At 46.7% G+C, this 16,288-nt stretch overlaps 1 protein-coding gene across 3 annotated transcripts in view; it reads left to right on the forward strand.

Annotated features, from left to right (window-relative positions):
* The window catches only part of MAP4K5 (mitogen-activated protein kinase kinase kinase kinase 5), a 56,050-nt gene that overhangs the window by 21,446 nt on the left and 18,316 nt on the right, over positions 1-16,288 (forward strand). For all 3 annotated transcript variants that reach the window (XM_072337463.1, XM_072337465.1, XM_072337464.1), the window contains 11 exons: positions 6,788-6,878; positions 8,105-8,169; positions 8,892-8,947; positions 10,192-10,239; positions 10,330-10,372; positions 11,859-11,931; positions 12,840-12,971; positions 13,454-13,516; positions 14,640-14,721; positions 15,322-15,438; positions 15,749-15,827. In XM_072337463.1, the coding sequence (XP_072193564.1) occupies positions 6,788-6,878; positions 8,105-8,169; positions 8,892-8,947; positions 10,192-10,239; positions 10,330-10,372; positions 11,859-11,931; positions 12,840-12,971; positions 13,454-13,516; positions 14,640-14,721; positions 15,322-15,438; positions 15,749-15,827 (849 nt within the window). The remainder of the gene's footprint in view (positions 1-6,787; positions 6,879-8,104; positions 8,170-8,891; positions 8,948-10,191; positions 10,240-10,329; positions 10,373-11,858; positions 11,932-12,839; positions 12,972-13,453; positions 13,517-14,639; positions 14,722-15,321; positions 15,439-15,748; positions 15,828-16,288) is intronic.

Consider the following 16,288-nt stretch of genomic DNA (forward strand, 5'->3'; position numbering starts at 1 on the left):
CCAGCATTCACCGAGTACAAATGCTTCAAATAATTTGGGAGCCAATTCTATTTCAGAAACTAATCCAACTGTACTCAGCGGCGTAAAAGCCAAAACCATCTGAAACACTGAAGCCACTTCCTTCTATGGGTTTAGCAGATGAGTGGAGTCAACGCAGAGATAACTGCTTTCCAGGGTAGCTTTACTCCACAGAATTTTCTCCCTGGGAAAATGTCATAAAATGTTTTAAAATAAGCGGTGTAAATACAGCTGTGATGATAAACAGTGACCTCAGAAACCTTTGACGCTTTGAGGGCTGGCCGTAATCTGTAGTGCACAATTACAGAAGAGTCTCGTTAGTGGTTTTCATCTGGTTCAGCATTTGTTTTCCATTGAGATCTTCCTAAGGGCCAGAAGTAGCTGGTTATGTGTTTCAAGCTGGACCTTAATCTGTACCTGGAACCATGCAAGGCTATTTGTACACGGGCAGACAGTCTCCCGGCGCTGTGTAGTGCTGTGCTCAGTACATCCACAGCCAGCTCTGCGTGGTTACGGTTGGTTTGCATCTCATGGTTTGGATGTAGGTGTTTGTACTGCACATTTGAGTGCAGCCCTTAGGGCTGAGCCAGGTGTGGGCTGTGCTTTGTCCTCTCGGGATGCTTGCACTTGGGTGTTGCTCCAAGGCCCTTTGGGGCAGAAGAGAAATGCTGCAGTGTAGCCTGTGTAATAAGTTCCCTAAGGATGCTGTGAGCTATGGAGAGGAACAAGCCCGAGGCTTGTTTGAGTAAGCCTGTGGGTGTTAACAGTTGTTGAAAGCTCCAGGGCTTGAAGAGATACAAAAATAACTTCTGGTTATTTCTTCCATCTTTACTGGTTGGGTCTGGAATCGTGTCCGGTGTGACTGAGTCAAATTGCCAGCAACCCTCGATTCCCATTCCTGTGTCCCTTTGCTGGTTGCATCTGTCTGAGCTGAATGCCTGCATCTCCCAGCATGCAAGAGCTGCTCAGTGCTGAGCATCGCTGCTTGTGCTGTACCACGCACTGCTGGGTGCTGCTGCTGCTGACCCGCACAGCTGCTCTGGAACATATACAAAGCAAAACACAGACAGTGAGGTCTTTTAATGTAGAGTGCCCAGCATTTTAATTATTTGGAACTTCTTGAAATCTGGCCTGTTTCTGCTTTGCATGTTTATTTGTAATCTGTTCTACCTTCAGAAATGCATGTATCCGGAGGGGGTGAGCTCATGTTCCCACGTAGTGTAAGCTGTCATTCACAGAAATAGTTACTTGGATGAGAAAGACCAGCAGGAGGATCCCGGAGTCATCGAATCATTAAGGTTGGCAGGTGAAGGCAGGTTGGTAAGGGGTGCTCGCAGTTGTGAGTACACTTAATCTGACAAAATATGTGGAAGAAAAACAGCAACAATGAGATGGCGGCACTCAAAACATCTGGGGGGAAATGGGTTGTGCAATTAGAACTGTCGTTCCCAACATCTGTGTGCAGTGGCACTGCATTGCCATCAGCTATGTTTGTATCAGCCAATGTAATCAGGACCATTGGCGGGTAGCACGTGGCAGCTGAGATGTCTGGCAGTGAAACCTGCTGGTGGAAACCTGGTTGTTTCCAAATAGCTGTATCCTACTTGGAGTCAAATTTCAGAGCCTCAAGTTTGGGGACTTTAAATTCTTTCAGTCAGGCTGCAGGTTTCCTTTAATCCCAAGGAAAGAGGGATGGATAAAACAGCTCAGGTGCTGGAGTGGAGTTTAAAGAATTGCTGTTATTAACGATGTTAATAGGATTTTTTTCTGCCGTTTTCCAAAGGGTTGGCATACAGCAATGCAGGTCTGCAGGGCAGTGAAGAAAGCAAGGAGGATGTCACAGTGGCAGTGTTCATGCTCAGAGTCAATGCCCTGACCCTGTTGTTTGCCATCAGCGCCCCATACAGCACTGTCTGCCCATGTGTGCTGGGAGCAGCGGCTCGGGGCTGGCTGGTGCCACAACATTTGGCCTCTGTGTAAGTGCTGCTGTCCCACCCTTTGGTGACACTCTCGGTGCCTCCCGATGCTGTCAGCTCTCTCCGCCCGGTTGCGTGTGAGCCCTGGGTGCTGCCTGCCCGTCCCTCCCACTGTTCCCACACAGCGTCATCCCATAATGCAGCGCTGAAGTAATGCAGGACAAACCAAACACAACAATAGCTTCTTCCCCAAGCAGCCTTCTGGACAGTGAAGTGAATCTCAGCTGAGCCGGGAGAGGTGCGAGCAGTGACCCTGCGGGATGGGACCACTCAAAGCAGTCAGTGGAACGCATGACAGTATGACCAGGTGTAAATTTGCTTGCAAGCCATTAAGGTCAGGCACGCTCAGAATAATGCTGTGTGATAAGCACCAGAGCCAGCAGGCCTTGCTGCACTGCAGAGGGGCTGTGTGTGCCCAAGCAGGACATACCTTACTGTGTCAATTCCACTTAGGTGAGAACAGCTGTTTGCGAATAGGAGAATTCACAAGTGTTAATGGACCATCGGTTTCTCAATGATCTCCCTCTTAAATACGGGTTTATCGTGAATTTACCAGGCTTTACCTTGCTTAGCTTCTGAAATCTGACCCAATAGCTACATAAGATGATGAGGCCACAAGTTCCTGTAGTCCTCCCCACCAGCTGTGTTGGTGGACAAGCAGCTCTTTGTGCCCAGCAGCACAGCCTGGACTGCAGACTGTGGCCAGAGGAGAATATTCCATTGTAACCCTCCATTGTGTCCTGCATGGCTCGTTAGAGAGGTAAAATTGCATGATAGTAGCACGCTGTGGTGACTCACTGCACTGCCTGTGTGATTTACAGCAGCGCTTTTGCTCGCCGTGCCCCATAGCCCATAATTGCAAACATGTGAGTAGACAGGACATTTTTCCAATTCCGTGCTATTAGGCATCAGGAGATCTCTGATGACTAAAACAGCCGCAAATCTCTTGCTATGGATATATTATCAGCCTTGAACTGAGGATTCTTATCTTGCCGTCTCCTTGATGAAATATTCTCTACAAATTCTTTCTCTTACTGTTGTCTTTATTTTCACGCTATCCAAGGATATTCAATTTTTGCCCTATTCCAGCTTCTCTTGCCAAGATTAATACTCCAGCTGCCTGGAAACTCTGAATTCCATTGTTTTGAATTCATTCTTGTCGTTGAAGCACTATACATCTTCCCTGCTATCTTTGGGTCTGATCTTTCAGGATCTTTTTCGACAGATTTTGGCCAGACTTTTCTCATGCTAACGTCTCCTTTCCATCTGCTTGCTACTTTTCTGTCAGCTTTGTGCTCACTTAAAGCCTGGGCCTCTCCTTCCAAATCCTTAATTCCTCTTTCTGTAGGTTGCCCCGTTTCTTGCATAGGTTCTCCATTTAGTAGTTGCAGATCAAAAGGTCATCTTGTGCGTGTTGCTTCACACAAGTGTTATCTCCATCCATGCACTGAGTTCAGTGTCACATTGTACCTTTGGTGGGAAAAATTTTTCACCTTTACACTGATGATCGGTGAAGGCAATTTAAACCCATTTCTGATTGTCCAGTCATGGGGATCTCATGTGCTCCATCAGCAGAGGGGTGGTCAGCAGGGACAAGAGGTGATAGTCCTTCTCTGCCCTGCCCTCATGATGCCCCATCTGCAGTGCTGCGTCCAGGTCTGGAGCCCCCAATACAGGAAAGTTAGGGAACTGTTGGAGAAGGTCCAGAGGAGGCCACAGAGTGATCAGAGGGCTGCAGCACCTCCCATACAAAGACAGGCTGAGGGAGCTGGGCTTGTGCAGCGTGGAGAAGAAAAGGCTGTGGGGTGACCTCATTGCAGCCTGACAGGACCTAAAGGGAGCCTACAAACAGGAGGGGAGTCAACTCTTTGAGAGGGCAGATAACAGCAGGACAAGGGGAAATGGATTGAAGTTGAAGGAGGGAAGGTTTAGGTTGGATGTCAGGGGGAAGTTCTTTACTGTGAGATATGATTTAGCAGAGGTTTGTTGTTGTGGTATTGTTTTGTGGTTGTTTTTTTAAGAGATAGGCTACTGGTTAGGCTGCGGTTGGACTTGATGATCTTCAAGGTCTTTTCCAACCTGAGTAATTCTATGATTCTATGATTCTGTGAGAGCGGTGAGGTGCTGGAACAGCTGCCCAGAGAGGCTGTGGATGCCCCGTCCATCCCTGCAGGTGTTCAAGGCCAGGTTGGATGGGGCCCTGGGCAGCCTGGGCTGGTATTCAATGTGGAGGTTGGTGGCCCTGCCTGCGGTGGGGGTTGGAGCTTCATGATCCTTGAGGTCCCTTCCAACCCAGGCCATTCTGTGAAAAACAAAACAGATTATTGCTGTTTTTTTCCCTAAGTTTCTGTTATGTATCTGAAAGTTGGTATCTGCTGCAGTCTTTTTTCTAGTCCAAATCACTGTATTTCCTTTGTTTTTCTCCCCACTAGTTATAGCGTTTATTATTAACATTAGGTGGTAGTCAGTGGCCCACAACAGATGATGCAATCCACGTGATATAGAAGAGCAATTCAGGGTGCTGCATACTGATGGTTTATTTGGTCTTTGGAACACTTCTTGACCCCGATTTTCACATGACAGCATTTAGCTCTTCTGAAATGTTGATTCTTGCTTATCAAAGACCCTTTGATTGGAGGATTTGGCATTCTCTGAACTTATGGACAACTTGCAGTGTTAGAGGAAAGCATTACTTGGTGTGGGGTGGGGGCTCTTTGCATTCACACTTGCTTTGATTGAACTTTCTAGGAAAACTTTAGTTTCAAAATGAGGTATCTGAGTATCTACTCATTTCCCTTCAGGTGTTTGTGACAGAAACGAGGGATTCATCCACCTGGTTCAAACTCAACGTGTCTTTGTTCATAGCAAGCACTCTCATGCAGGGTGCTGAGCTTCAAGTCATGTTGAGGCTGAAAGGTGACCCATAAAGCCAGCAGCGCAGTGTGAAGTCTGTACTAAATCCAGTTGCTTAGTTTGTGTTGCCTTTTCTTTTTCTCATTACGCAAAGTACTGTTTGTGCTTCAAATGTCAAGAGTCTTTTTTTAAACTCCTCTGCTATTGTTTTCTTTCCCTACTGAAGTCTTTCTCCGCATCATTTGTGAATATTCAAGGAGCCCTTGAGGATTCGCTGGGCATGTTTGTACAAATGCGTCCCTCTCTACCTTTTCTGTTTCATAGTTACTTTATTCCTTCTATGAGTGAACAGCTCAATGTGTACAAAAGCTGAGTTTTCCGTTGTGATGAGCAGCACTGTGGGGCAGCACGTCAGTCCTGGCAGGCTGTGTAAGTCCAGCCAGAGGGCTCAGGTAACTGATGGAGCCATCCTGGTCACCAAACACACTCATAAGAGTGGGCCGTGAGGACTCTGTGTGCTTCTCCTTGTGAGTCAGTGGTGGCTGAGTGGGCGTGCAGGCCATGTGCTGCTGCAGAGCATTTGGAGACAAAATGTTTTTAATGATGAGTCCATGGTGAGCTGGCAGAAGTCTCTATCGTCTTTGCAAGGCTGTGGAGAACAGAAGAGGTGCCTGAGGGCTGCTGGCAAGTCAGTGCCTCTCCAGTCTTCAGAAAGGGAGAGAAGGAGGACCCAGAAAATACAGGCCAGTCACCCTCACCTCCATCCCCAGGAAGGTGGTGGAACAACTTGTTCTGGATGCCATCTCCAAGGAATTGGAAGAGAAGGTTATCAGGAGTGTCAGTGTGCATTTGCCAAGGGGAAGTCATGCTTGACCAACAGGGTGCCTTTGTGTGCTGTTATGTGCGCTGGGTAGATGGAGAGAGAGCAGTGGATGTTGTCAGTCTTGACTTCAGCAGGGCTTTTGATACTCTATCCCACACCATCCTTGTAGGTAAACTTAGGAAGTGTGGGATAGACAAGTGGGCAGTGAGGGGAGTTGAGAACTGGCTGTCTGGCAGAACTCAGAGGGCTGTGATCAGCGACACAGGGTCTGGTTAGAGGCTGTAACTAGCAGGGCTTGTTGGTGCTGGGTCTAGTCTTGTTCAACATCTTCATCAGTGACCTGGATGAAGAGATAGAAAGCACCCTCAGTGAGTTTGCTGGTGATGCGAAGCTGGGAGGAGTGGCTGACACAGCAGAATGCTGCCATTCCATGAGGCCTGGACAGGCTGTGTTGGGAGAGGAACCTGATGAGGTTCAACAGGGGCAGGTTTAGGGTCCTGCATCTGCGGAAGAATAACCACATGGATCAGTACAGGTTGGGGCTGAGCTGCTGGGGGCTCTGCAGGCCCTGGGGTCCTGGTAGCCAGCAGAGTGACCACGAGCCAGCGGTGTGCCCTGGTGGCCAGGAAGGACAGTGATGTCCTGGGGTGCTTCCAAAGCTGATGATCTGGGATCTCCCCTGGCTTCAGGAGGTGACTCTGGCCTTACCCAGCTGTAGTCTTTACACCCATGGCTGGGAGCCTTGTTCTGCAGGCACCATGGGCTGCTGCAGTGCAATTGGGTTGACAGCCTCCTTTGTGCTCCCATCCTACAGGGCCCTCTCCTTAACTGCCAGAGCACTCTGTGCCTGTGGAACTGCCTTGGTCCATGGAGCACAGGTTCCCAGGACAGCCTTTCTCCATTGGCCTCCGAGAAATATTCATGCCAAAGCAGATCAAAATGAAAGGCTGATGCATGTAGAAAACTTACTGAAGAGGCTGATGTGTCAGAAAGCCCTTGTGAAGGCTTAGCGGTTTCCAAACCCATGGCTGGTGTTTGTGAGTTACACACACGCTTTCAGATCTCTTTCAAAGTTCAGTTTTGTGTGCTCTAATGGTGACTGTTTCCTGTTTTTCAGGGGATGACTTTTCGTTGATCCAGCAGGAAATATATATGGTAAAAGAATGCAAACATTGCAACATAGTCGCCTATTTTGGGAGCTATCTCAGGTAAACAGCGCTGCATTACCTGCATTTTTGCTGGGTTTTTCCTGCAGCTGTCTCTCTCTGGTTTCTTACTTGTATCCTCTCTGTGTTCAGCTCTAGCTTGAATTCCATTCAGTTCTCTTCTGGCTTTAAAAAAAAACACATACAGCAAATAAAAAAGTGACTAATACTTTGTTTTCTCTGCTGGCCAAAAGGCTGGAATATTTTTATCACTAGGAACAGAAAGAAACTTTTCCCTTAGAGACTCTTGCAACACATCCAACCCTACTCACTTTGCTGGGTGGATTTTAAATGCCTATCACTCATAATATAAAACAAGCTGACTGTTTATCTCGAGCAGAATTGCCTTTGGGGTATTGTGTTTAATGGCAGCATTGTGTGCTGGGAAAGTACAGGCAGTGAGCTGTAAGAGGGCTCTCACTGCGCGCTGCTGGTAATACCATTTCTCCTGGTTGCGGTGCTGCAGATGCAGCACACTGAGAGCGAGGCGATGCCAGCTGGCTGCACATGCAAGCACACGTTAAACGGTATGCAACAAGTTGGGGAGGATTTTCCATTTCTGTGGAACAGGGACATTTATCAGTTGGCTCCATGGGAATGTATATCACCGCTTTGCCCATTTGGTCTTTTTCTATGAGGCTTCACCTATGGATTTCTTGGAGGATTGCATTTTTTTCAAGTAATCTGTACAGCCCCAGTGGATTTCAGTGGAACAAAATAGCTGGGGTTTGAAATCCCCAGCAGCTCTTCTGCAGGCCGTGTAGGGTTTTATAGATGTGAATAGGTAATGTCAATCTCAGATTGAAACTGTGTCGTTAGCTGGCTCCTCTAATGTGCTCTTGCTGATAGGAGGTAAACTTCTTGTGTTTGTTCTCTGTCTTCTTTCTTGCAGTTATGAGGTCAGCGTTAAAGCAGCGTCTGATAAGTTAGAAGTTAAAAGCTTGTCAGCGACCTTTCATTTTGATAGACTGACAGGCTGAGGGAGCTGGGCCCGTTCAGCCCAGAGAAGAGAAGGCTGCGGGGTGACCTCATTGCAGCCTGCCAGGACCTAAAGGGAGCCTATAAACAGAAGGGGAGTCAGCTCTTTGAGAGGGCAGATAACAGCAGGACAAGGGGAAATGGATTGAAGTTGGAGGAGGGCAGATTTAGGTTGGATGTCAGGGGAAGTTCTTTACTCTGAGAGTGATCAGCCAGTTTCTGATGCCTGTGTTTTCCCTTTGTTTCAATAGCCGTGAGAAGCTGTGGATATGCATGGAGTACTGCGGCGGGGGATCCCTCCAAGATATCTACCACGGTACTTTGGGAACTCATTTTAACCTTTGTAACCTTGGAATGATTTATGCAAAGAGGAAAATTTGCAGGCAAATGACTGGGAGGTGGTTGGTGCTGGCCAGCATCGCGTGTGTGTTTTCTTGAGAAAGGAACACTGCTTTTTAGCTACAGTCAACAGACTTAGTAGAGAGCACTTGTCAAAGTGGCAGCAGTTGCTCTGTGCTAATATCCTGCTATTCTAGGCCAGGACACACTATGTTTTTGAATCATCACACTGCTCTTTTCACTCCTGATGGTTAGGTAACAGGAGCTTGGTTTATCCTAACAGCTGGAGAGCTGTTCAGTAACTGCAGTTGCTGTACGTTGTGAGCTCCTCTGTGCCTTTAGCTGCCTCCTGCCAGCCCTGCACCATTCAGTGTTGGTGTGCAGTGGTAGCTGATCTCCTTTCTCTGAAGGAACTGGAAAAAAAAAAGACCTCTTAAGAAGCTTACAACCAGAAATGGTGCTAATTAGATATGGAATCTCCTTGCAAATATCGTCTTCCATTAACATGCTGTTGTTTTTCTTGCAGAAAGCCTTTCTGTAAAACTAACAAACAGAACCCTCTTTTCAGCTCAATGTAAAATACAATCCGTGTAAATAAGGCTCTTCTCTTTTGTGGCAGTACTGCTTTTTTGGCTGTTTCACGATGTTATTTACACGCTACAGGCTGCAGACTTACACACTTCTTATCTTTGCTTTCAGTGACGGGACCTCTGTCAGAGCTACAGATTGCATATGTCTGCAGAGAGACTTTGCAGGTACTGTACTTCTGCAGATGCACTGTAGCCATTTATGGTACAGAACATGTACAAAAGTAGAGATAGAAGACAAGTGATTTCAGAAGAGTGCAGCACCATCACTTCCATTTGTGAGCACTGGGAGTCTACCTGAGCCCAATCAGACAGCTTTCCATATTGTGTAAATAAGAATTAGCAAGAAGCACAGCAAGGTTGTGCAAATATTTGCTTAGAATCATTGTCAGAGCAGTGCTTCTTTCATGCTGTAATTCGCAAAGGTGCGTGAGCAGATGTCTCTGTGGATCCCACTGCAGGACCGAAATACTAAATCTCAGTCCTGTTCCTGTCTCCTCGGTGATGCTGGTGGTGGCAGTGAAAATGTGGAAGACAGGTCATTGCAGGTTGGGACCACAGTGCTGTCTGGGGCAGTTTTCATGCCTTGATCTTACACAGCGCTTCAGTGCTGAAGTTGTTCAGGACAAAGTTCTGAATGTCGTTGCAGAAAGCAGCTAATAGCCAGTAAGCAAGGGTAAGTAACTGGGTAATAAGAATAACTCCCTTCTAAAACAAGATGTGTTTTAAACCGCCTGCTTGATTATGGCATTAAATTCTAATCATTTGGAGTGGAAAAAAGAAAGATTACAACCAGGTGTTTTGTTTTCTGATTGCCCGTAATTGTAGAAATGCAAGATAAGGTGATGCAGACAGAACGTTTCTTCAAGGAACATTTCCATCATAGAACCATCCCCACTGCCCGCACCCGTGGGTAATTGCAGAAGAGAATCGTGAAGCCTCACACCTTTCCCTGAAGCAGTGGCTGAACTGCGCGCTGCTGGAGGTGGAGGTGCAGGCCCATCCAATCACCTACTTGGCACTTCTGTTCCTGATCTCCTGCTGCTGCAGGAACTGGTATTGCAGGACGTGCAGCTCGATGGCTACATGAGCACCTGTTGAAATCTTCAGGATTTCAGTAAAGTAGCAGATTTAATCAAAGAAAGCAGTGCTGCACATTGAGGCTTGTTCTGGAAATGGCCATTTACCAACACAAAATGCTAAGCAGTGACGGATTAAATGAATCTTGGCATGCCTTGGCTGGAGCTGGGAGAGATGAGGAACAGAACCCAGCACACTTCCTACCTGCGAATCTCAGTTCTTTTAATTTTTCAATGAAATACATTCAGTAATTAAAACTGGTTGAATGGGACTGGCTTTGCAGTCTGCTAACAGGTGTGATAATGAAGGGTTGTGTCTCTTTTTATTTGCAGGGTCTCGCTTATTTGCATATGAAGGGCAAAATGCACCGAGATATAAAGGTAACTTGGAACTTTGAGAGCCCTTAAATCTTCTACTGCAGGAAAATATTCCTGACAGTGCATTTTAATCTTCTATTTATTATGTTTTAGGGTGCAAATATTCTGCTAACAGACCACGGAGATGTCAAATTAGGTAAGTGGCCAGAATTTAATATGAAGACAGAAAGCAAAAAGGAGGTTTTGGATGCAGTCAATGATGAGTCGAGCAAATGGTCCTTTAGGTTTTCTTTAAGGCAGGAGTTTTCTCTTGGTGAGAGTATTCAGATTGCGTATGGCCTTGTTTTTGTTGAGCAGCACATGTGCAGCAATGATTGAGCTTCCTATAAATGATAAAGCACACGACAGCAGAAGTCCTGCATTGGTGCAACCAGTGTTATTAGAGAATGTCTTCCATGGCACAAACCTCTTGTGTCACGCTTTGGGGTATAAGAACATCCCGGAGTGCTGTGAGATCAGTTGTTGGCAACAGGAAGTGTGTATCCGTGGGTGTACACACATGGATGAGATGTGTTGCATTCTGTTATGAAGTTGCAGTAAGAGCTTTTCTTGGCCAACCAGCCCTGAAGCCTCCCAGCTTTCCCTGGGACCGAGGTTACCTGGATATTGGAGGGTACGTTCATAGCCAGAAGGGCAATTCTGCACCTGGCAGCCTGTTGCAATGCAGGGTCTGTTCCTGGCTGTGCCTCCAACCCAGCATATGGTGTTGGGTGTTTCCATGCAGGTGGAGGTGAGGAAACTCTCCTTTGTCAAGCACTCTGGGTTCCACGGGCAAGCACTCAAAGAGATTAGTGTTGCTGGCTTCCTCTAATGCCACTTTGCATTTAAAGGGGCACAGGCAGGCCAAATCTTTTGTCAAAACCCTCACATGCCTGTCTGCAGCCTCTTCATAGGAGTCTACATCTGTGAGGGCTCTTCCAGAAGGAAGGAGCAGACAAGGAAACATCCTGGGAGGCAGAATGAGACAGTGATCAGCTTGGGTTGAACCGGGGCTTCGCTGCCCCTCAGAAAGTAAAACCCTTGAAACTGATAGGAGTTTCCACCAGCTCCATTAAACTTGGCTTACACGCTGGTACCTTGTGTTTGCCTGCCAAGCTAGGTAGGTCTGTCCACAACTATCCTCCAGCTATTGTACTACAGGTGCAATAAAAATAAAGCTGGACTTGAGTCCAGCTCTGTAAGGACTGTTGGCTCTGTAAGACCTCCTGATTGCCTGCAGCTCTCAGCTGTCAGTAAGGGGTAATTGTCCCCCAGACTGAATGTCCAGAAGCAAGAACAGATGGCCCCCCCATGGCTCCTCTCTAAGTAGCAGTAATATTACTGTTTCCAGAGCAGGAGGCTGGTTTTCCTCTCAGCTGTTACATTGGATACCCACTGAATTTTGTGAGGTTGCTGTTTGGTGAGATGGAAAACCAGTGAGGAGAGGAGCAGGACTGTGAGTGAGCTGTGTAGAAACGAATGGCTTTAATTCAGAAATGTTTCTTCACTGACAGCAGTTGATCTGTCGAAGCTGAATGAATTTTTAATTTGCATTAAAATGCTTTTTATCACGTGGAACTTCCTAGAATGGAATTGGAGTGTTAAAATCAGGTTTCTAAATGAACGATGATTTCATTTTCCAGCTGACTTTGGTGTAGCAGCAAAAATAACAGCCACCATCGCGAAGAGGAAATCATTTATCGGTACTCCTTACTGGTAAGAAACTATTTCCATTGCTGTGTGCTTGCAAAGCTAAGCCTGTATTTACAGATCATGCCAAGAGCTCAGGTTCTCAGGATCTGAATGTGTAATAGAATCATAGAACCATAGAATGGCCTGGGCTGCAAAGGCCCACAGTGCTCATCCAGTCCCAACCCCCTGCTGTGTGCAGGGTCACCAACCAGCAGCCCAGGCTGCCCAGAGCCACATCCAGCCTGGCCTTGAATGCCTGCAGGGATGGGGCATCCACAGCCTCCTTGGGCAACCTAATGGCCATTTAGTTTCTAACTAACTTCTTGTTCTTGTCGTGAATTAACCCAAGGATTTTCAGTTTTCTTTCAGTTTTCTTCACAATTCCTTCTGCAGAGCAGATAAACAATTTTTAAACCATCTTTTAATCATCTCTAGTACTTAATTTTCCATGTCAGACAATATTCAATAAGCAGTCATATCAGCATGAATCTTGAGCTGGATTATGCATGTAAATTAACTGCTTTTAAGTTCTGACACTACCAGATGCCTTTCTCTTAGGGTGATGTTCTTAGAGCTGACTCGATGTGTACGTGCAGCTTAATCCAGACAATGGCATTTAATTGTTTGCTGGCCTCCTTATCCCACAGCAGGAGGACGCAGGGCAGGAAGATTATCTGGTCATTAAAGCATTGCACCAGGAGTCATGAGGCCCTGGGTCTATTCCTAGCTCTGCTGGCCAGTTGGTGACCTCAGGCAGAACACGCAGCCTGTGTTTTCTGCCCTGCTGCCGGGTGAGGGGTGGCACAGCAGCCTTCTGGTGGGGCTTTCTGCACCGCAGTCACCTGTCGTGCTGCGTGACTCCATGTGTGGGCAGTGATTCCTGTTTGGCTCTTTGCTGTCTTCTCTGACGGATTGATGCCTTCTCTTTGAAGGATGGCCCCAGAGGTGGCGGCAGTGGAGAAGAATGGCGGCTACAACCAGCTCTGTGACATCTGGGCAGTCGGCATCACAGCCATCGAGCTGGCGGAGCTTCAGCCCCCCATGTTCGACCTGCACCCCATGAGGTCTGTGGGCATGACACCCTGCTTACCACATTGACCCCTTCAGCCCCAGCAGGGACTGCTGCCTGCAGCCCAGCCTTCTTCCAGGCTCCTTCACCAAACAGCTCCTTGCTGCATGAGCCGTGTCTGTGTTGAAGATGCCGATCCAAAGCTAAAGGCTTAAAGATAGAATTGAAATTCTAAATGGAGATTTAAACATTATTATTTTAATTGTAGTGTCTGCAACGTAGTGATTAAACATAATAAATCAGTAGAGAAACCGTAACCTTACGCTTAACAGGATTATGCATGGCATTAAAAAGATGTTACTTAAAGATAAGAAAATCAGCAGCTTTACCATATCTGTCCTGTAACACAGTAGAGGCTGCAATCCAGTTCCACCATTATGGTTCTTATCATAAAGTATTAATTTAAAGTGCTTAGATACCAGGATGAAAATGGATTTTTTTCCATCATATATTAACATTTTCTTCCTTTCCCTTCAGGGCTTTGTTCTTAATGTCAAAAAGTAATTTTCAACCACCAAAGCTAAAGGAAAAGGCGAAATGGTAGGTTAAGCCCTTTTCTTTGCTCAGTGTGCTGTAGGCAATATGAACAAAAAAGCACTATATAGTATCACAGAATGGCCTGGGTTGCAAAGGCCCACAGTGCTCATCCATTCCAACCCCCTGCTGTGTGCAGGGTCACCAACCAGCAGCCCAGGCTGCCCAGAGCCACATCCAGCCTGGCCTTGAATGCCTGCAGGGATGGGGCATCCACAGCCTCCTTGGGCAACCTGTTCAGTGCGTCACCAGCCTCTGGGGGAAAAACTCCCTCCTCAGATCCAACCTAAACCTCCCCTGTCTCAGTTTCAAACCATTCCCCCTTGTCCTATCACTGCCCACCCATGTAAACAGACGTTCCCCCTCCTGTTTATACGCTCCCTCCAAGTACTGCAAGGCCACAATGAGGTCTCCCTGCAGCCTTCTCTTCTCCAAGCTAAACCAGCCCAGTTCCCTCAGCTTTTCTTCATACTTGTCACTACTGAAGCTGGAAGGCTGTGAACAATAGCATAGGTTGGTTTTAAACTCAGTGGCTTGAGACGTGACCCCAGCTGAAGGAAGGCGCAGTGAGAAGCAGCTCACTGGTTGTTCCAAGTGTCTCTGAAGAAAAAAAGGGGGAACTGAGCTCCAGCAGCGGGATGTAATCCAAGATCCAACATACTTGTGCTGCTGTTGTCCACAGAATAAGAACCAGCGTAAAGACTGGACTTAGTCTAGAACTTTGTACTTTATTTCCCTGTCTGTAGCCAACAACAGTTATGTTGGTTTGCCTGGAGTCTGAGTGTTTGCTGGGTAGCTGAGTCACAGTCTTTATTTCCAGTGCTTAGTTCTGTAGCAACTGACCCTAGAAAAAGCTGAAATAGTGCCCTGTGTTTGGTTTGCTTTCTGTGTGCTATTGAAGCTTTTGCCATGCGAGTTCCAGTAGCTGGCCTTACATTTCCCCTATTTTGTTAACTTGGAAACATAATTATTCAAACCTGGGGTGCATTGAGGTACTTGGGCAGCATTGAGGTACTTGGGCAGCATTCTAACTTAGCGCATCCCTTCACCATCTGTTCAGTAACTACATTTAAGTCAGAAATATCTTCCTGAAAGCTTAAATATCAAACCTCATTTCTCTTTCTTTAAGGTCATCAACATTCCATAACTTCGTCAAAATAGCACTTACAAAAAACCCAAAGAAGAGGCCAACAGCAGACAGACTCCTTGCTGTAAGTGATGGGAGGCATTTTGCAACAGCTGTAGATGGTTTCTTGCTTCAAAGTGAGCAACTCATCAATGGGAAATCAAACTGGAACAGCGTTCTGTCTCTGATCCGCAATGTGCGGTGAAATCTGAATGAAAGAGGCAATAGTCCCCTGTAAGAAGTAGCGACATTTTATTCAGGGACAAGGATTTATATGATATTTGGTAGGGATCATTGCAGAAAGTTGTTCTCTTTCCAGCATGTTCTCTGTACAGGCGGCTGCATCAGCACGTACGGCGTAGCCATGTAGATGTTGAGCCTTCCTGCCACGCAACCAGAAAACTGATCTGTTTCACATTTGTTCGTGCCTTACTAACCTTGATCGAGCTGCTTATTGTACAAACAGATGAAGTTAACGTGTAGTTGTTTAAGATTACTTTCCAATTTACAGCTGGCCCAAGGTGTGTCATTTCCTTGCTTACTGGGGACTATCAAGTATAACCACCGGGCTGTCACTACAGAAATGGTTGAGCCCTAGAAGAGAGGCAAAATGCAGTGGCATTCTGAATTGAACGTTTGTTATTTCAAGTTGCGTATTCTAACTTGTTCTCTTTTGTGTTTTTAGCACAGCTTTGTAGGGCAGCCTGGTCTTTCACGGTCTTTAGCAGTTGAGCTGTTGGACAAAGTTAATAATCCTGACAACCACACGCACTGCAGTGAAGTGGATGATGATGATTTTGAGGTAAGAACATCTTTCATTTTCTGGCTTTGGGTAACAATGCCCTTTAAATATCTTGCTTTGCCCTCACCGTGTGAGACTCCAACCTGACAGGGGCACTGCCCCATTCTTGGAGCTCCTGTAAGTTGCTGTGCTGGAGGAACCAGAACATCTTAGCAGAGTTGGCCTAGGAAGTGTGGTCCAGGGTCTTGCCTGGTACAAAGATAGTGTGTGTTACTGTGCAGCACCTCTTCTTTCTCCTTGTTGGTTTGATGGTTGATTGAGATCAGACATAAATCCACAGAACTTTTTGTGTATTTCTTTTTCCTTGCAGCCTCATTCTGTTATTCGCCATACGATTCGTTCTACAAACAGGAATGTTAGGGCAGAAAGAACAGCATCAGAGATAAACTGTAAGTCCCTAGTGTGCTTTCCCCATGCGGTGACATTGCTTTGTTTCTGCCAATGGGAGGACGTTGGGGTCATTGTTCAGCTGCACACCCTGGAAAGTCTGTTCTGCTCTTGGCACATATGAAAAACCAAAGCAGAAGAAACAGTGCATAAATGTGAATCTTCAATAATATTTTTATAGAATCACACAATGGTTGGGTTGGAAGGGACCTTAAAGCCCAGGCTGTGGATGCCCCATCCCTGCAGGCATTCAAGGCCAGGCTGGATGTGGCTCTGGGCAGCCTGGGCTGCTGGTTGGTGACCCTGCACACAGCAGGGGGTTGGAATGGATGAGCACTGTGGGCCTTTGCAGCCCAGGCCATGCTGTGGTTCTATGGTATGATGCAGTAAAATGGCAGCATTTTGTCCATGGCAGAGTTGGAACGAAGTGATCTTTGTGGTCCTCATCCAACCCCAGCCATTC

The sequence above is a fragment of the Excalfactoria chinensis genome, chromosome 5, assembly GCF_039878825.1.
Source record: "Excalfactoria chinensis isolate bCotChi1 chromosome 5, bCotChi1.hap2, whole genome shotgun sequence".
Taxonomy (NCBI): domain Eukaryota; kingdom Metazoa; phylum Chordata; class Aves; order Galliformes; family Phasianidae; genus Excalfactoria; species Excalfactoria chinensis.